This window comes from Pseudonaja textilis, chromosome Z, assembly GCF_049901715.1.
Source record: "Pseudonaja textilis isolate UNSWEBS1 chromosome Z, rPseTex1.2, whole genome shotgun sequence".
NCBI classification, from domain to species: Eukaryota; Metazoa; Chordata; class Lepidosauria; order Squamata; family Elapidae; genus Pseudonaja; species Pseudonaja textilis.
This window is the reverse complement of record NC_142008.1, coordinates 130,059,915-130,080,425: the sequence shown is the minus strand read 5'-3', so window position 1 is coordinate 130,080,425 and position 20,511 is coordinate 130,059,915. Positions and strand designations below refer to the sequence as shown.

At 40.9% G+C, this 20,511-nt stretch overlaps 1 protein-coding gene across 4 annotated transcripts; it reads right to left on the bottom strand.

Annotated features, from left to right (window-relative positions):
* Positions 1-6,705, bottom strand: PPP4C (protein phosphatase 4 catalytic subunit). 4 transcript variants are annotated; one of them, XM_087918327.1, is made up of 9 exons: positions 6,492-6,705; positions 4,234-4,345; positions 4,099-4,146; positions 3,940-3,990; positions 3,729-3,830; positions 3,413-3,586; positions 2,916-3,042; positions 1,757-1,946; positions 1-1,603 (listed from the first exon to the last, which is right to left on the bottom strand). In XM_087918327.1, the coding sequence occupies exons 2-9, from the start codon at positions 4,333-4,335 to the stop codon at positions 1,474-1,476; spliced, it is 924 nt and encodes a 307-aa protein (XP_087774453.1). In that variant the 5' UTR covers positions 4,336-4,345; positions 6,492-6,705; the 3' UTR covers positions 1-1,473. The 4 variants fall into 4 exon arrangements, with proteins under 4 accessions (XP_087774453.1, XP_087774452.1, XP_087774456.1 ...); XM_087918326.1 differs by having other exon boundaries at positions 6,382-6,498; XM_087918330.1 differs by having other exon boundaries at positions 3,524-3,586; positions 6,382-6,498.
* Positions 6,706-20,511: the final 13,806 nt, after the last annotated feature.

Here is a 20,511-nt window from a genome sequence, read left to right as displayed (position 1 = left end):
TCGATTTTTCTTAATTTTATTATAATTTTTTATCTAAAAGTTGTAAATAGGAAAAACAAAATAAAATTAGAGCAAGAGACAGATCATGGGAGATGGCAGGAAATTCCCCCTTCTAACTCTAAATAGATACCTGGACTGCACATTCCTTCACAGGAATAAGGTAAAGAAGGGAAGCAGAAGATGTCAGCCTGGGGAATTACAGGGGTGGCTACCTCATCCCCACAGGGGCAGAAGATTAGAAGGAGAAAAGAGAAAACATGTCCCATTGGTCAAATTCATTAGCATGATGTGGTCCCAATCTCCACAGTCACGGAGAAGGAGAAGAAAGTAAGAGAACCAGATCTGCCAACAAAAGATTTAATAAATCCATTCACCAAAGCTGAATGGATTCCAGAGGGCATCTGGAGCCCCCAGTGACCACAAAAAAAAAACCCTTTTTGCAAGATCAGGATATTTTGGTATAGTATGCTGGGGACTGTCTTGTCTTTCACTGGCCATATAGTTTTTACAGAGCAGAGTGGGAATCAGGAGCGATGGCACACAAAGGAAGGACTTCCTATATTAGCTCAATCTATTCCATATTACTGAAGCAAATTACAGATTGAAGTGCAAAAACATCCTCAGCACTGTAGGTTTTCCAGCAACCTAAAACAGCAAAAGTTTGAAGCACTTCATGTTCTTTGCTTAAATCTTTCAGAGTGGCACCAAAACCATGGAGTTCCAAGGTCAGTTGACTAGAAAAAAAGAGCATCTAAGTGACCCGGTTTGGGGGGCGGGGCGGGGCGGGGGGAATTAGTCCAGATAATTAGCTCCCCTAACAAGATCAGATATTCTTCGATCAATCTGGTTTCTCCTTATGTCAGAATCCAGTTCTTTGTAATGTATATATTCTCTGAGCAATAACTTCCAGTTGTTCTAGATCAGCCTTCTCTTAGTGTCCTCCAGATTTGATTATGCTACAATTCCCATTATCTAATTCAGAACGGCCAAGTTGGCTAGGATAATAGGAGTCTTATGTTTGGACAGCACCAGTTTGGACAATGCTACTTCATGAGTAGAAAAGTCCCAAGAAATCAGTCAGTGACTTCTCTACAAAACTAGAGATCTTTCAAGAACTATTAACTTTTCTTCATTCCTGGGCTGATACTTCTTTTCATGGAAAGAGCTGACAAAGTTCTAGGGTTTTCCATAGGCAGAAATCCTAAAAAGTAGTGGGATTTTTTTGGGGGAGGGGGGAAAGGACATACCAATTATGGCAATCCTAGGGATTGCCCAGGAATCAGCAATGTTGGGAAAAGATGGCTAATCCAGTCTAAGGGATCCAGAACTGAGAATTTATTGGGCAAGGGCCAGGGTAAGGGAGAGAAGGAAAGAAGAGAGCTGAACCCCTGCCAAAGGCTAAAAGAGAAGCTGACCACTCCATCCAGAATAGGAAACAGAAGCTGCACAAGGGGGAAGAGGGGGGAGCAGCATTCACAGGAAGTAGTCTGCAACAGGCTTCTTAGATGGGATGCCTCGGGTTTCTTGAGGGGCTGCTTCAAAGATGATAAATTCCTTTTGAAGGTGTTCATCCAGTTCCAAGATGGCTGCAACATTCCCACAACTGTGGTTGGAAGAGAGAAGAGGGGACGAATTTGTGAGCTTCAGATTTCATCAATGCCACACATCCCTGGGCAGCACACTCAGCTGATTTCGATCTCCCTCTCCCCATCCCACAGTTCTTCCTATTCACAGGCACACCTTTGCAGTTTCTTACCGGTAGCAATAGTTGGGGGCTGACCACACTGTAAGAACTGTCTCATTGAAATGCCATTTGTATCCCTCCATGACAAGCTGATGTGCCCGGCAAATCATGTCAATATCATTTGCTGCGTTGAACTGTGCCACCACGTCGCTGCCAAATAAATAACCAGCACCTCGAGGACTGACCCCCCAGCCTGTAGTGTCTAGAAGAGCAAAAGAGGAGAATGTCAACACAAGGGAAACCAAATGGCAGGCAAATGCTAGGAAAAGGAAACATCTGTGCTTGCAAGCTAATAGAAGAAAGCCAACCAGCTGACAAAGAGAAACTGTAGAACCCCTCACACCAATATCCATATATTCCACCATAAAAGGCTGGTTTTTTTTTCCCTTTTAAAAATCTTCTAAAACAGTAATTCTGGGAGTGGGAAAGAAATGGAAGCATACAAAACATCTCACTATCTTTAGTGGAAGATTTTAAAAAGCTTTACCATTTGCTGATTTTTGATTTGCTGATGACTGCAAATACATGCAAGATTTATTATATACATCTTCTGCGACGTAGAGGCACAATGGCTCAGCAGATATAGATGCTGAGCTTGTCAGATGGAAAGCTGACAGCCTGGGTTTGAGACCTGAGCATCATGTGATGTGGTGAGCTTCCATTCCTGCCCCAGCTCCTGCAAACCTAGCAGTTTGAAAGCATGCAAATATGAGTAGATAAATAGGTACTACTTCGGTGTGTTCTGTGAACCTCAGAATATAGTCATGCTGGCCACATAACTACGGAAACCGTCTTCAGCAATGCTGACTTCCTTGGCCAAGAAACAGTGATGAGCACCGTGCCCTAGAGTTAGACATTACTTGGGTAGAGGAAACCTTTACATTTATCGCAATGTGCTTGGAATATAATCTACTGAGGTCTCCAATTTTTTGTAAAGAACAGGTATTTCAGTCTCATCAGGGTATGCAGTAACACCAATTAGCTCTTTTGCTCCTAATATAATTTTGAGTCAGAATTACAGGCACAATACTCTTGAACTCTGCTTTTGGCATGTCCTATTCCTATCAGATTCCACCAAATCTGTACATGTAGTCAGCCATTACAGTGTCTACTGTCGAGATATATTGCACAATATTCACACACAGAGAAAAAGAAAGACTCATAGTTATACCTTCAGGGTCAGACCATAGAAGATCACACATGGGGCCATCATGAGGGACCTCTTGTTTGCGATCTATTGTTCGGATCTGGTCCAACGTCTGGATGGATGGGGATAAGCCACCATGGACACAGAAAATCTGAACAGAAAAGACACTTATACAGTATACATCATGGACCTTCCTCCATCTTTAAACTGTCCCTCTTTTTCTCTGATCACCTTATCCTAGAGACATAATCTCTATGTGCACCTCCTACCCCTTTACTGTCTTTGATATTCAGTTATGCATTTGATTAAAAACAACCAAGTGCTGAATTTGAATGAAGAGAAGACATTCGTTTTGAATCGGCCCCATGCCACCAGTGATTATAACATAATTACATGTCTTGGCAAGTAAAATAAGTTGTTTTTTCCCCTTTAATTTTCAGACAGTTAGTCCTTCAAATTAGAATTTGATCTCCTTCAGATCCATAATTCATCACGATTCAAGAATATACTTGCATACTCACCTTGCCGTCAATAATAGCAGAGAGGCTGAGGTAGTCAAAAATCTCAGTGCAGTAACGCCACACGGTGACAGAGCCATATTTTCTCAAGCACTCATCATAAAACCCATATACCTGGGTGATCTGCCTGCTTTCGTGATTGCCACGGATAAGGGTGATTCTGTCCGGGTAGCGAACCTGTAAAAAGAAGTGGGTCCATTTAGCTTAGCCTTCAGATTTAAAAAGGTATTAGCCAAACTGGCATCACTGCCAGCACATGCTGACTTTTAAGTTGGAAAGAAAAAAAAAATCAATGTTGACTTATCAAGGCTTTCCTTACTTTGAGTGCCAGCAGCAGCAAGAATGTTTCAACACTGTAGAAGCCTCGATCAACAAAGTCTCCCATGAAAAGATAGTTGGTCTCAGGTACATCTCCACCCACCTGGCGCAGGAAGACACAGAACACATGAAAAGGTTACATATAAAATTAGGGAATCTACAGAAAAGAAGCAGCAGAAGGCAGCATGGAACTAGTGGGTTTCAGCACTCACTCTGAAAAGCTCTTTCAGGTCATAAAACTGGCCATGGATGTCCCCACAAACCTGGAAGAAAATGCATCAAGGATAAAAAAAATAAAAGTTTGCCTGGCTGCTGATGTCACCACACCAGTCTAAGGTATTATGAAGCATCCCCCCAAAACCCTTACTCACTGTTACTGGGGAATCTACTCTCTGGACATTACTTTCTTCCACCAAGATCTCTCTGTTGGAAAGAAAAGAGAGATGTGTCATCTAGAATTGCCTCTGTCGTGTAAAAGCAGTTACTGCTCAGAAGTTTACCAACACTTGCCTGGCCTTTGCACAGAGGGCTTTAACCTCACTCTCTTTGATGAGTTCACAGCGCCGCAGTTGTTCAATCTGACGGTCAAGGTCACTGATTTCAGCCATCTCTCCCCCCCTGTAAAAATAGGAAATGTTGGCTGTTACATGTGTGCACAAACCCATGGATACATATATTTGCACACAAACTTTTTATGAGCACACAGATTCTTCTTCAAAAGGATTCCAGACCAGAGCAAACTACAACCAAGCAATGTTAAAAATACAAGTACTGGTAGCCCTCAATTTACGACCACAATTGAGCCCAAAATTCCTGCTGCTAAGCAAGACAGTTAAGTTTTACCCTATTTTATGATCTTTCTTGCCACAGTTGTTAAGTTAATCAGTACAGTTCTTAAATTAGTAATATGGTTGTTAAGTGAATCTGGCTTCCCCATTGACTGTGCCTGTCAGAAAGTCACAAAAGGTGATCATAAGACCCCAGGACACTGCAACCCTCATAAATGTGAGTCAGTTGTCTAGCATCTGAATTTTGATCATGTGACCATATGGATGCTGCAACAATTTTAAGTGTGAAAACTGTCATGTCAGCTTTTTCAGTGCTGGTGTAACTTCAGCCAGTAAATGAAAGGTTATAATCGGAGGACTACCTGTATATTATTAATAAAGATTGTAATACTGATGAAAGCAAAGGGGAAGCTAAAGAAATTCCTCATTCCCATAAATGATTTCTATTAAACTATAGGCACAGTCTCTATTATGGGTTCTTTTCATCTCACAGTCTCATCATTGGAAACTAACAAAGAAACACCAAGGCAGGCAGAATGAAACTGTGTTGAAGCATAGCTAGACAGGTATTTCCACACTACAACCAAACCACTCAAGTAGCCCATATAAATAACTGATAAAATGGAAGGAAGATGATTCCTTCATTCCTAGTCTTCCCAATGGACTATTAAAAATCTTTTACACTATTGGGAAAGAGGTGGAAATACACCATGTAGAGCCAAGGTAAGCAGTATCTGGGATACAAATTACTGTACTAAAGAAAAAGCAGTTCATAAAATATGCAACAGGTTCCTGCAAACTGCATCACCTTCATTTTGTCCTTTGTGCAATACTGCTGCGTCTGTGCCTCCCTTCAGTTCACAGCGTTCCTAAACTTGGTGCTCTCCAGACAAATATTCAACTGCCATCCATTCCCAACCCCAGCACAAGCAAAACAGCAATTCAACATCCTTAAACGGCAACAGCAGAAACTAGGAGAGGAGGAAGGAAACCTCACTGCAAAGTTCATACATCTTAGGTGGAGAAAAGTCACACGAACTTTTAAGGCACCTTATCAAAAGGAGGGCAAGAAAAGAGAATTTCGGGTGTGATATTATCCCCATGATTTACCCCACCCCGCTCCACCACCACCACCACGAGTGAAGCTGGCAGATCGATCCATCCATCCATCCATCCATCCATCAAGGTGTCAGAAGGACCCTCAACCCAATCTTCCCACCTCCTGTGAGCCAGACTGTTGCTTCACCCGAATTTTAATGGAACAAATGAAGAGGACGGGGGCAGAGGAAGCAGCCTAAGGAAGGACCCCTCTTCCTTTACCATTGCAACCCCCACCTCTAACTTCCCCAGGCCAAGGGTATCCAACCTTGGCAACTTTAAGACTTTTAAGCAAAGCTGGCTGAGGAACTCTGGGAGGTGAAGTCCACAAGTCTTAAAGTTGCCAAGGTTGGAGACCCCTGCCCCAGGCGATCCCCATCGGAGAAACCTCCCGGCCGTCGTAAACGGGCCTCCCTCCCCCGCCACAAGGAGGGAGATATCCCGCCGCCCTCCTCACCCGAGCCCGCCTTTCGGGAAAGCAGCCCGCCGGGACAAACTCTGCCCTTCCCTCGCACTGGTGAGGGAAGAGCTTGCCCTTCTTCGACAGGGCAGCCCTGTCGGAGCGTCAGCCACGGGGCTTCGCGACGAGGCATCGCTTGGCCGGCGCGATCCCTCCTTCGGTTCTTCCCGCTCCCCCAGCCCCGAACTCCCGTTTCTATGGCAACCAACTTCCCCCGGCGGCCCCCGTCACGAGGGGCGAAGAGAGACGGAGAGAAGGGATCCTCGCGCATGCGCGCGACGATTTGAAAAAAAACCCCACCGCGTTACCTGGAGGGTCCGGGCAGCGACGGCGGAGACAGTAGCAGCTGATCTGCGACTCCCTCCGGCTGCCGGGCCCGAGCCTTAACCCTCCCTCTTTCCGGCTCTCTTCTACCTACTTGAAGCACAGAACGTCACTTCCGCTTCCTTCTGAGACGCAAGTGGGGGAGGCGGAGCGACCTTGGCTCTTTAAAGCGGGAGGGGTCTCGCCTGAAGAGGAACTGCGCGTGTGTGCACGTACGTGTAGATATGTTTATTTATAGCTGGTAGTTTAATTTTGTAAGGTAACATGGAAAAGATGATGTCTTCCTTCAAGGAGGGATTTTAAAAGGAGGGGACACAGTGCCGGAAATGAGGAAACGGAAGAAACGAAAGAGCGTCGCAGAGAGTTTTTAACTACACTTTTTTTTTTAATTGTATGTGTAATACAAAAAGCTTCCGGGTGCTTCTTCTGTTATGCACTTCCCGTTCCTCGTACTCCCCCCACCTCCAACCTCCTCGCATCATCCGGTGAGATAATAGAATAACAGAGTTGGAAGGGACACCCAAGCAGGAGACCCTACACCATTTCTGACAGATGGCAGTCCAGTCTCTTCTTGAAAGCTTCCAGTGATGAAGCGCCCACAACTTCTGAAGGCAAGCCTTTCCGCTAATTGACTGTCCTCGATGTCAGAAAACTTCTCCCTTATTTCCAGGTTGAATCTCCTTGTTCAGTTTCCATCCATTATTCCTTGTCTGGCCTTCAGGTGCTTTAGAAAATAGATTGACCCCTTCCTCCCTGTGGCAGCCCCTCAAATATTGAACACCGCTTTCATGCCTTCCTTGGACCCTTCTCTTCTCTAAAATACAAAAACATATACCGCTCAGGGTATGTCAAAAACCCTTCCAGTTGAGTTTCACTTCTGATTGATAAAATTCATGTAGTTTCTTGGGAGCAGTATCGAAATGTTTCTTTGATTACAATCTATTCCATCGCTTACTTTGGTCAAGAATGTTGAATGGTTGCAGAAACATCCGACAGATCCATTTGTCCGATATATCTTGTCCAAACAGAACTCAAGCAGGAAAGGTATATTAAAATCTCTTTAAGTACACACATAAGGAATGGCACCTCACCCAAGAGAGAAGAGGAACAGCATAGAAAGGTTAAAAACTCACTTTCTATTCAGTTCAAACATGTTGAGTTTGGAATGAGTTCTTTCATTGGTTAATATCATTTAACATCTCTAACGTGCATGCTTGCTCAGTAACTTTGGAACATATAATATTCCATAGCATTTTCTTATATTGTTAATACGATTCTTGTTTTTTGCAAGTTTGAACCAGTTCTTATCAGACTCTACATTCCTGATGGACAGCTTGCTTTGTTACTTCAAAGACATCTTATAGTAGCATTAATCAAAGAATTTCCTAGTTACTAATAATACTAATGAAAGAAGCCCCCGTTGCTGCCATGAATACATGTAGCTTGCAACAGTCCATTTAGCAACCGTTTGAAGTTACAACAGCACTGAAAAAAGTGACCTATGACCATTCTTCACTCACAACCATTGCAGCATCCCCATGGTCACATGATCAAAATTCAGATGCTTGGGAATGGAGTCATATGACGGCTGCACTGTCTTAGGGTCAAATGATCCCCTTTTGCAACTTTCTGATAAGCAAAGTCTGTGGGAAGCCAGATTCACTTCACAACCGTTACTAATTCAACAAATAATTCAGTGATAACAAATATGGCAAGAAAAGTTGCAAAATGGGGCAAAACTCACTTAATAAATGTTTCATTTACCAAGATGAATTTTGGGCTCAATTTTGGTTGTAAATTGAGGACTGCTTGTACTGCAATAGAATTGCAGATGAAAAATCCCATATCAGCTATGAAGAACGAGCCTTCGAAACAATTGGCAATATGCACATTGGTGCATTTTATATGCTGGACTAGCTGGATACCCGTGCTTCGTTATGAAACTATGTGTTTGGGTTTAGTTTTTTGGGAGGAAAATAAGAAGAAAAAAATTCTGCCTCTGCCTATCAGCATCCATCGGTATTCATCTGGCTAGTGTCCTGTCAGTGTGCGAGAGAGTTGTGGGCTGCTTGGAAACAAACAGTATTTGCTGTGTGAGTAAAGAGACAGCAAGGAGACTGGGTGTAGCTTAGCTCAACTGTTCTGTACTAAAGCTGCTTGGTGCTCTGAAATTGAACCTCCTCTCCTCTGCTTGTGTTTTGCAAGTGGAGAGGGGGAGTAGAATTCCTTAGTATCAGAGTGTGTTAATAATAATATATGAAATACTAATGATCTGATGGTCATTTTTTTAAAAAAAAATTATTGGTTTTTAAAACAAACAAAACATAAAAACATCAGGCCATCTTCCATATATGTACATACAGTGTGTCGGTTGGTTTACAGATTGTTTTCTACTTCCATTTCGTAGTCTTCAATTACAATTACATTGTATATGATCTCATATTTTCAATCCAATATTAAATACATTGGTATCATTATTAATCATTTGACTATAGTTTTATTCATTCATGCTTTGGAAAATAATCATATTTTACTTAATTTGTTTTGTGACAATTCATATTATCATCCCAAATCTATCCTAAAAACATTCTGTAGATATAATAAGAAAAGAATACATCTTTATATATTTAGTATTTTCTAAAAGTCTACATATTTCATTACTATACTTATCAATAGTCTAACCATTGATAGAATAGACCCCAAACTTTATAAAATTGTTTATCATCTTGTTCTCTAATTTCAAATGTCAATCTGCTCATTTCAGCACATTCCAATATTTTCTTAATAATTTCCTTGTGATGGTATTTTCTCATTTTTCCAGTTTTTAGCAAATACAATCCTAGCTGCTGTTAATACATTTACAATCAGGTATTTCAATTCTTTGCTATATATTTTGCTATAAAACTCCCAATAAAAATATCTCTGGTTTCAAGTCTATATGCTTTTTTGTCATTTTTTCCAACAACGTGTGGATTTTAGTCCAGTATTTTTTAGCATCCGCACAAGTCCACCACATATGGAAATATGAGCCAGGTGTCTGATGACATTTCCAATGAAAACCAATTCATCTTTATACCTTGTTCCTCTAGTTTTTGTATAGATTTAAGTTCACCCTTTTCATTCAATATTTCACCATATCTAACTGTTTGTTCCTTTTTGTATATTATAGGATAACAAAATGCTTCACTAGTCGATAACAAGACTGGAATTTTCAAATAACATTGTCTTTTAATCTTCTCCCAGTTTAACCACAGAGACTCCCGTATATAATGTCTTCTAAAATACCCCTGTGTTTTAGTTCCTTTATACCATAGAAAAGCATGCCACCCCAACAACAGATCATGTCCTTCTAATCTCAACAATCTAGTATTTTTTAATGTTATCCATTCCTTAACCCACATCAGATTTTCAGCTTGGTAATACAACTCCCAATTAGGCAAACCAAATCCTCCTCTTATTCAGGTATCTTGTAAAAGTTTTAACTTTATTCTCGCTTTCTTACCTTGCCATATATATTTCAACACAATTTTATTTAAATCTTCAAAATAATCTTTCCCAAGCCTAAATGGAATTGTTTGGAACAAATATAAAATTCTGGGTAGTATATTCATCTTGATTGTTGATATTCTCCCTATTAATGACAGTTGTAAATTTCCCCATTTCGCCAAATCTAGCGCTTTCTGCTACTTAAGTTTAATATAATTATTCTCTTTTAGTGTACTACATCTTGCTGTCAAATGTATCCCCAAGTACTTGATCTTATTCGTGACCTGAATTTTCAATAGATCCACCAGTTATTCCTTTTGTCTTGATAGTATATTCTTTGTCAAGATCTTTGTCTTATCTTTATTTATTTTCAAACCAGCCACCTTTCCATATACCTCTATCTTTTCTATCAATTTTGATGCTGTTTCTAATGGGGCTTCTAGAATAAAAACCAGATCATCTGCAAATGCTTGCAACTTAAATTCTTCCTTTTGAATTTTCATCCCTTTTATACTCTTTTCATCTCTAATATTTCTATTTAGCACTTCCAAAGTTAACACAAACAGCAGAGGTGACAGTGGGCACCCTTGTCAGTTCTCCCTCTATCTATTACCTTTGCCATTTGATTATGATATATAGCTTCTATTGCTTGAATAAATTTTCTAGCAAAGCCCATCTGTTCCAGCAGTAACAACATGAATTGCCAATCACATTATCAAATGCCTTCTGTGCATCTAGAAATATCAAAGCCATTTGTTTTTCAGGATGTGCCTCGTAATATTCCAAAGTGTCCAAGATTACTCTCATATTGTCTTTAATTTGTCTCTTTGGCAGAAATCCATTTTGATAAGGATGGATAAAATTACTCAAGTATTTTTTAAGTCTTTCTGCCAATATTGAAGCAAAAATTTTATAATCTGCGTTTAGTAAGGAAATCGGTCTATAGTTCTTGATTTGTAATGGATCAGCCTCCTCTTTTGGAACAAGTGTAATATAAGCTTCTGACCATGATTTGGGTATCCTCTTCTTTAACATAACTTCATTCATAACTTTTAGCAATAGAAGATTCAACGGTTCTTGTGGTGTTTTATAAAATTCTGCCGGAAGTCCATCTGGGCCTGGTGCCTTTCCATTATTTTGCTTCTTGAGTGCTTCACTTAACTCCATCATCGTTATATTGCTTTCTAACATTGTTTCAATCTCTTTAAGTATCTGGGGTAACTTAGCATTCTGTAGGTACTGTTTGACTCTTTCCTCATCAATATTCTCTTGTGTGTATAGTTTCCGATAATAGTTTCGAATGATTTCCTTCTTCTCATTACTATCATAGCAAACTTGGCCGTGATCATCTATTAATTGCAATATTTTCCTTGACTCTTTCTCCTTTCTCAATTTATATGCTAACCATCTACCTGGTTTATTTGCATCTTCAAAGTAATTCTGTTTAGCACCTCTAATTTTCTGTGCTAATTCTTCTTTTTTTTTTTTTTTATAAATTTTATTAATTTTACAATTAAAACAAACCAACAACACATACACAAATGAAAGAAAAGAAAAACAAAAAAACAAAAGAGAAAGGAAAATAGACAGAAAAAATACAAAGCAATTAAAAACATTCTCATCTTCCACAGTTTGTAAGATCTCTTTTTTTTTCCCATAACCCTTAGTTTATGCCATATGCACACACCTAATCTTTACATATATCTATATATCACTGCTATAGAATTATCCTATTCCCTTTCACCTTATAGTGTAAAATCTATCTTTGGTCAATCCAATTGTACCAACAGTACCAGCTATTGTAGTATATTGAGGTATCTTTGTTTTTTAGTGCCAAAGTTAGTTTGTCCATTTCTGCACAACTTGAGATTTTTTGGATGATCATTTCGTCTGATGGCGCCTGCGGCTGCTTCCAACATTGGGCGAAGGGCTAATCTGGCCGCTGTTAAGAGGTGTATTGTTATGTATTTCGCTTTTTGGGAAATTTGTTTGTCAAAGATCCCTAACAAGAAGGACTCTGGTTTGTATTCGATCTGCTCTTTTGTCATTTCTTCCAGCCAAATTTTGATTTTCTTCCAATAACTTTGGGCTTCTATACATGACCACCACATATGGAAAAAGGTTCCTTCTTTTTTTTTTGCATTTCCAGCAAATTGGACTCATTTTGGGATGCATCTTCACTAACCTCAAAGGAGGGAGATGACACCTATAAAACATTTTATAGGCATTTTCCTTATATGTTACCGATTTTGTGATCTTATTGTTTCTACTCCAGACCTTTACCCGTTCTGTTAAGGTGATGCTGCGTCCTACATTCCTACTCTAGGCAATCATGTTCCCTTTTACAATTTCTTCTTCTAATTCAACTTCTAATAAATAATTATAAAATTTTGTTATATTTTTTTTTGCCTGATCTTAATAAAATTTTATCTAATTGCTACAGCTTGTTGTTGATTCCAAATTCTTTCTTATCCTGTTGGTATCTACTTTGAATTTGAAGGTATGCCCACTGATCAATTTTTTGTCCTTGCTCCTGAAGTTCTTGCCTCAATTTTAAATTTCCTTGTGGGTCCAATAGGTCCTTATATTTTGCCTGACTGCCGTGCAGATTCTGCTAGGGTGTATCCCTAACACTGGTTATGGGCCCAGCTGCACAGTCAGACTAACCAGGATATAACAGGCTTATATAAAGTGAGAGTTAGTGTAGTTACACAATACTGTAAACAGACAGCTGTGTTTTATTAATTATAGTTTAATATCCAGAGAAAGATGGCAGAAGTCAATTTACCAAGTTTGTCTCTAATATCCAAACTGGATGGAACAAACTATGTTTCATGGTCTATGAAATGCAGCCTACTTCTACGCAGAGAAGGTTTGTGGAGTATAATTCAAAACCCACCAGAGGTAGATGCTTGGGATCCAGAGGATGAAGATGATGCCCAGAAAATACAAGAATATAAACTAAAGAATGAGCAAGCTCTCTGCATAATAGGACTGACACTCTGTGACCAGCAGCTTGTCCATATTCGTGGAGAACAAACAGCTGCTAAGTGTTGGGAGAATTTAAAGAAGATTTATGTTCGAGACAGTGTAGGAGCACATATAAATCTTAACACGGAAGCTGTTCAGAACACATCTTCAAAAGAATGGAGACATGTTGACTCATATAAACACTATGAAGAGAATTTTTCAGGAGCTGCATGAAAAAGAGCTTATCTTCACTGAACTACATCAGGTTTATATAATTTTGTCTTCATTAGATGAGAGCTATGACGACTATGTAACTTCGCTGGAAGTGCTGCCAAAAGATAACCTCACATTAACTGACATTACTGGCAGATTAATTGAAGAAGCCAGGAGAAGGCTTGAAAGGGATCAACTCAGAAGGGAACAACCACAAGAAGAGAAATTATCTTCGTCAGCCTACACAATTAGAAAATGTTTTAATTGTGGAAGAAAAGGACATTTGGCTAGATTCTGCAAGAAAGAAAATGCCACAATGCCAGCCAGAATGCTAAAAGGCATCAAAAGGATAAAAAATGCTTAGAGTTAGCCATGTATAGCAACAAAACTGTGAACAATAATAATTTTTGGGTTGTAGATAGTGGAGCATCGCACTGCATAACAAAAGATAAGAAAAGATTTATTAAGATGTCCACGAGTTCACAGCAGATATCGTTAGCTAATGGCTGGAAACTTAAAGCAAAAGCTGAAGGTACTGCATATTGTTCTTGCATACAAGAAAATGTAAAAATGTTATATGTACCACAACTTAAGTTTAATTTGCTTTTGGTTAGAGTTTTGATTAAACTAGGTTATGTAGTTACCTTTAGGGGAGAAAACTGCATAATAGAAAAGGAAGGTAAAAAAGTGACTGCAACTTTAAAAGGTGAATTGTATGTGTTAAATGATAATCAATTAGAGGCGGCTAACACAGTGTATAATAACGTTAAACCTCATGATGAATGCATACATTTGTTACACAGACGTTTAGGGCATATAAATTTTAAAATGCTCAAGCAAACGGTTGAACTGTCTAAAGGTATAAAACTGAAGCCTTGCAGTAAATATTTGCACTGCAATACTTGCAGTCAAGAAAAAAGCAAGGTAATACCAGCAAATAGAATTAATGGATTTAAAACTAAGGAGCCTCTAGAGGTCGTATTTGCTGATATTATAGGTCCTAAAAAACCAAGTGTGGGAGGTGCTCATTATATATTAAGTATAATGGATTGTTGCAATGTACTGTTACGCTAAATGTTGCAATGGTCAACCTTGTAAAAGTGATGGATGGACAATCTAATGTTGCCATGTGATAAAGTGCTGACTGTGTGGAAAAATACTGGCTGAAGAAACGAAAGTTATATGGGAGATAAAAGTAACTGGCTGAAGAAACGAAAGTTATATGGGAGATAAAAGTAACTGGGCGGGGCTAAGAAGTAGGGGCGATAAGACACCAGCTATGGTATAGGTTTGCATTAGCATAATTATGTAGAAAGCTTCTTTATCTCTGCTATGACGTGTGCAAGTAGCCTATAAAAGGAGTACCCACCATTATTAAAGTGCCTTTTCATCCCGAGTAAACACTGTGTCCGTGTGTTTATTTATTTACCATGAGAAGGCCCAGGGCTCTGAGTCGCCAGGAGGCAGGCAGTGAAAAGCCACAACTGGTGACCCCGACGTGATCCAGCCGGACGAGCCAGCTGCAGCCCAGGGATGCCGTTTAGTGTTACGGGTCCCTCCCCAGGAATCTTCTGCAAAGAAGACATCCTCCCTTAACCAGGGATGCCGTTCGTGTTACGGGTCCCTCCCCAGGAATCTTCTGCAAAGAAGACATCCTCCCATAGCAAAGCTGCATCTGGCTGCATCCTTCACAACGTGATTCTTCACAGCACGACTTTCAGGAAGAAGTGTGCTGCCCTGACTCTCATCTTACGCACCGGAGATCGGCAAGCGCATCGTAAGTATGGGCACCCCAATTTCCAAGACTCTGTCCAAGCATGTGGACGAGCTTCACTTTTTAGTCAGGAAGGCGAACCAGTCGCAGAAAATTAACGGCACAACAATATATCCTATATCTAAAAAGGCCATCACTAAATTTCTTGTGTTTCTTCAAAAAAATTGCCCGCTTATCCAGAAGGTGGCACTCTGAAACAATCTATTTGGGAAAAAATAGGAAAATACATCCACGAGCCTCCATGAGCCCCCCCGAAATCCTTTACGCCTGGAGAGCTCTTATGAATGCTATTAATATTCTTTATCCTCCCTCTGACTTAATTCCTGATCCAATTCTTGATCAAACTTCGGATCAGCCTCCTCCATCTTCTAAAAATTCCCTGCCTTCTTTGGAAAAAACTTTTCCACCTCCTGCTGTGTATCCCACTCTCCCTTCCTCCCCCCCACTCCCTTCCTCCCCATCTTCCCCTCCTCCCTACAACCCCCCTCCTGTTTCTGATGTTAACCCTATCCACTCCAATGATCTTCCTGCCTCCTTGCCTGTTCGTAATACCTTTCAGGAGGCAATGATTCAAGGAAAAATAGATCCGGAGGACCTCTCTTGTTTTCCTATGGTCCTCCAAGCCCCGGCAGGTGGTGGAAATGCAAATCCTGCTCCTCAGTGTGTTCCTATGGAGTGGGATCTCATGAAAGAACTCAAATCCGCCTCTGCCAAATATGGCCTTAAGTCACCCTATGTTAGAGCCTTGTTAGAAAATATTTCTAATAATCATAATATTCTTTTCTCTGAATGGCAAATGATGGCTTCTCTGCTTTTAACATCTTCCCAACTTGCCGCTTGGCACAATGACTATTGCTTAGCTGTTCAATGTGCTGCAGCAGCTGGCCTTCCTCAGGCCGTTACCCTAGACCATCTCCTTTGTCAGGGAGCCATCCGTACTCCACAGGATGAGATTCAGATGGGAGCAGAGGGTTATCCCATCATGAGAAATGCTGCTTTAAATGCCTTTCGCAGGGTCCCTGATCCTTCTCAACCTTCTTTGTCTTTTAACAAAATTCTTCAAGGACCTTCTGAGCCATACACTTCTTTCATTGATCGGTTATCAGAAGCTCTCAACCGGCAAATAGACAACCCCCAAGCTCAAGCTGAACTTCTTGCCAAACTGGCTGTTTCTAATGCTAACGCAGACTGTCAGCAAGTTCTGAAACCTCTTCAATCCATTCCCCATCAGACTATCGCTGACTATATCACAGCCTGTCAAAACGTAGGGACTGAAGCTCACCGTGCATCTGCTCTTGCTTCAGCTTTAACCTCTTCTTTTGCAATGACTGCCCCTCGCTCTGGTAATTGCTACAACTGTGGAAAACCTGGTCATTTTCGTTCCCAGTGTCGCTCACCAGGGGGCGGCGGGGCACCAAAGGGACGAAGCCCCCCCGCTCCCACTGCGAGACCAAAAACAATCTGCCCTAGGTGCCGCAACGGCTATCACTGGGCCAGTCAATGTCGTTCCAATCTTTCCCCTTTGTCTCAACCCGAACCGTCGGAAAACTAATTTCGGGGCCTGCAGCTAGCCCCACCCCCAAGGCTGCACCCCCCTCCACACAAACAGCTTTCCCTGTTCTGCTTTCAACTGCTATTATCTATGAGGATCCTGGATCTGTCTTTTCTCTCCCTTTGACAGTTACGCTTCCCTGTCCACTCTCACCTCACACGCCCATCTTACTCATCCCAAACTCCTCTTTGATCATGGAAGGGGTGGTCGCTGCCCCCTTTCTTTATGACTCATCTGCTCTTAATTGCCTCTCTCTTGCAGCTGTAGGTGATAAAGTGCAACTGACAAAGCCCCAATCATCGGCACAGCAAGCCGAATTAGCTGCTTTTAACTTAGCCTTGAAGACATTTCCTGGACAACCAACTAACATCATAACGGATAGTCTATATGTCTCCCAATTGGTCTTACATATTTTTGAGGCATATCTATCTCCTTCTATACAACCATCATTAATGACACTGTTGCTTCAGCTGCAAATGCTCATTCAATCTAGGACCCATCCTCTATTTGTAGCCCACATACGTAGTCATCAACATCTCCCAGGTTTCCTTTCAGAAGGGAACCAGGTAGCTGATACTGCTTGTAAAGTACTTCCCATCAGTATTAAGATGCCTCAACCTTCCCCTCTATTAGCAGGGGAAAGTCATAGTTCTGGTTAAACAATTTGGCATTTCTCTGGAAGAAGCAACTGCAATCATACAACAATGTCCCACTTGCAGTTTGCAAGCAAAAACCCTTCCTCAAGGGATTAACCCCAGGGGCATAGAGGCTTGTGAGACATGGCAAATGGATGTCACTCAATTCTCACCTTTTGCCCCTTGGAAATACCTTCACGTGTCTATTGACACCTATTCAGGGTTCATCATGGCCACCCCTCAAAGGGGAGAAACATCAAAGCACGTTATCAATCATTGTATTCGGACCTTCGTAGTACTGGGACCGCCAAAAAATCTAAAAACAGATAATGCACCAGCCTATATCAGCTCTCAATTCTCTGAGTTCTGCCATCACTGGTCCATTATCCACAAGTTTGGGATCGCCTACAATAGCCAGGGCAAGCTATAGTTGAAAGGGCTCATCAAACCTTAAAATTGGCATTACAATGATACATGGGGTCAAAAGGCCTTAAGGGCCCCCCTAGCCTCCCAGTATTACAAAATGTGTTAAATGTTTGTCTGTATATGCTTAACTTCCTCAATCTCACTGGCACCCCTCCCCTGTCTGCTGCGTCTCGACACTTTACTAAACCACCTGTTCCCACCTCGAGACCACTTGTCTATTATAGACAGTTACCTGATCCTGCGTGGAAAGGACCTGTCGAATTGATCACCTGGGGTCGAGGCTACGCAGCAGTCCAGCTTCCTGACAGAACTCTCTGGGTTCCTGCAAGGTGTGTCCGCCCATATCACCGCCCACAACCAGCGGAGCCATCATCCGAAAAAGATGACAACACTCTTCTTCTTCCTGCTTGGCTGTTCGCTTCGCTGGACTGATGGAACATCCACCAGCTTTAACGCCCATAGGCCCTACAACATCACATGGACGATCAAGGACGCTTATGGACAAATACTCAACTCTACAACTAATTACACCATGATTTCTTCCTATTTCCCCAAATTACATTTTGACTTTGCTGAAATGATTATGTATTATTGACAAAAAAATCATTCTGTATTCAGGTCCAGCTACTGCCAAAAATTGATAAGATTTTGTTTCCATTTCAGAACCTCAACAATACCACCTACGAACTAAACGAGAAGTTTAGTTGTACTGCTGGGGTTGGGGGCTTCTGGGGCGGCCACAGATATAGCTGGCCTTGTTACTTCTGATCAGCATTTTCGCCAGTTAAGCGCCACCATAGATGCAGACTTACGCCGCATTGAACAATCTATAGTTGCTTTGCAGAACTCCCTCACTTCCCTATCTGAAGTTGTCTTACAGAATAGAAGAGGTTTAGATTTGTTGTTCCTCAAGCAGGGTGGGTTATGTGCAGCACTGAAAGAAGAATGTTGTTTTTATGCAGATAGTTCAGGAATGGTTTTAGATTCTATGAAAGAGTTAGATACGAGACTAAAAGAAAGGCAAAGAGAATGAGAGGCTCAACACACATGGTATCAGGGTCTGTTCAACTTCTCCCCATGGTTAACCACCTTAGTATCTGCCATTGCTGGTCCTCTTATTCTCCTACTTGTGCTCTGTACCATTGGCCCTTGTATTTTGGGCAAAGTTTTGGCCTTCTTAAAACGCAGATTAAGCCAGTTGGATTCCAACCTGTCACAAACTCAGAAACAGGTAAATACTCTCATATCCCATACACAAGAAAAGCAAGCTTTGTTATCATTCTCCTCGGACTCAGACAAAGATGAAATCATCAAAAGTGTTGGTAAGGACAAAACATGCATCCTAATGCACTTGCAAGCCTCAGACTCAGAGGAGGAGGGGGCGAGCAAGAATCACCATTAGGGTAGTGTTAATATATCACTTTCCAAATAAAACAAAAACAGAGGAGATGTTGCAATGTACTGTTACGCTAAATGTTGCAATGGTCAACCTTGTAAAAGTGATGGATGGACAATCTAATGTTGCCATGTGATAAAGTGCTGACTGTGTGGAAAAATACTGGCTGAAGAAACGAAAGTTATATGGGAGATAAAAGTAACTGGCTGAAGAAACGAAAGTTATATGGGAGATAAAAGTAACTGGGCGGGGCTAAGAAGTAGGGGCGATAAGACACCAGCTATGGTATAGGTTTGCATTAGCATAATTATGTAGAAAGCTTCTTTATCTCTGCTATGACATGTGCAAGTAGCCTATAAAAGGAGTACCCACCATTATTAAAGTGCCTTTTCATCCCGAGTAAACACTGTGTCCGTGTGTTTATTTATTTACCATGAGAAGGCCCAGGGCTCTGAGTTCAGACCCTGTCATCGCCAGGAGGCAGGCAGTGAAAAGCCACAATGGATCATTATTCTAGATATGGTTTCTGTTATTTAATGAAGAGTAAAATGGAAACATATCAGAATTTCTTTAATTGGTTGAAGTTTGCAGAAAGAAAAACTAAAAGGAAACTAGTAACTCTTGTAACTGATAATGGTACGGAATTTATAAATAATAAATTCCAAAATAGACTGAAGATGGCAGGTGTAGAACATAAAAAGTCTGCACCATATAGGCCACAACATAATTCCTTTATAGAAAGACGAGGCCAAACACTACAGGCAATGGCTCGTACCATGTTGTCGGATTCAGGATTACCTGAAAATTTGTGGGGAGAAGCAATAATGTGTGGTAATCATATATTGAATAATGTTGTTAACTCAACAACAGGTGAATTACCATTCACACGGTGGCATGGTAGAAAACCTGACCTAAGTTACATGCACACATTTGGAGCACCAGCATGGGTGCATATTCCTACACAACTGAGACATAAGGGACAGCATAGGGCTAAAAGATTATTTTTTGTAGGTTACGAATCTAACCATAAACCTTACAGGTTCTGGGAAGAGGGGACAACTAGAATTTACTGTAGTGCTAGTGCACAATTCCTGGAACATGTAGGATGGGAAAAACTGGAGCAAGATTCAAATAAAGATGTAATTATAGAAACCTACAAAAGACCAAACCACCATATCAGTAATAAGAAAAGTCCAATTAAAGAGGAAGTAAAGGAAGAGCAAATAGGACCAAAACAGGAAGAAATAGATAACCAGGAACAGGTGATAGATAAAAGTCCACCAGTAAGCCCTGTACTACCTAGACGGTCAACACGTGAAAGTAGACCACCTGATAGGTACCAAGCAAGTGTAGTTTGCCAAGTTAGTAAAATTCCAACTACTGTGGAAGAACTAAAAATATATCCTGCAAAGGATCAAGAGAATTGGCATACAGCAATGCAAAAGGAACTGAATTCATTAAAACAGATGGGAGTCTATGAGAATGCTAAATTACCTCCAGGTGAAAAGTCCATTGGATGCAAATGGATATTTAAATTAAAAACAGGTAAAAATGGGACTGTTACCCATAAGGCTAGGTTGGTAGCTCAAGGATTTAATCAAACTGCATGTGATTATGATGAAGTGTTTGCACCGAGTCTAAAAGCAACAACCTTGAGAGCAG

What these genes read in the sequence shown, in the direction of transcription:
- PPP4C (XM_087918327.1), bottom strand. Translation starts at nt 4,335, where the DNA reads ATGGCTGAAATCAGTGACCTTGACCGTCAGATTGAACAACTGCGGCGC. An exon ending in TCTGTGCAAAGGCCAGGCAA is followed by an intron (nt 4,147 to 4,233) that starts GTGTTGGTAAAC and finishes TCCAACAGAGAG; the next exon opens with ATCTTGGTGGAAGAAAGTAA. An exon ending in ACCTGAAAGAGCTTTTCAGA is followed by an intron (nt 3,831 to 3,939) that starts GTGAGTGCTGAA and finishes TTCCTGCGCCAG; the next exon opens with GTGGGTGGAGATGTACCTGA.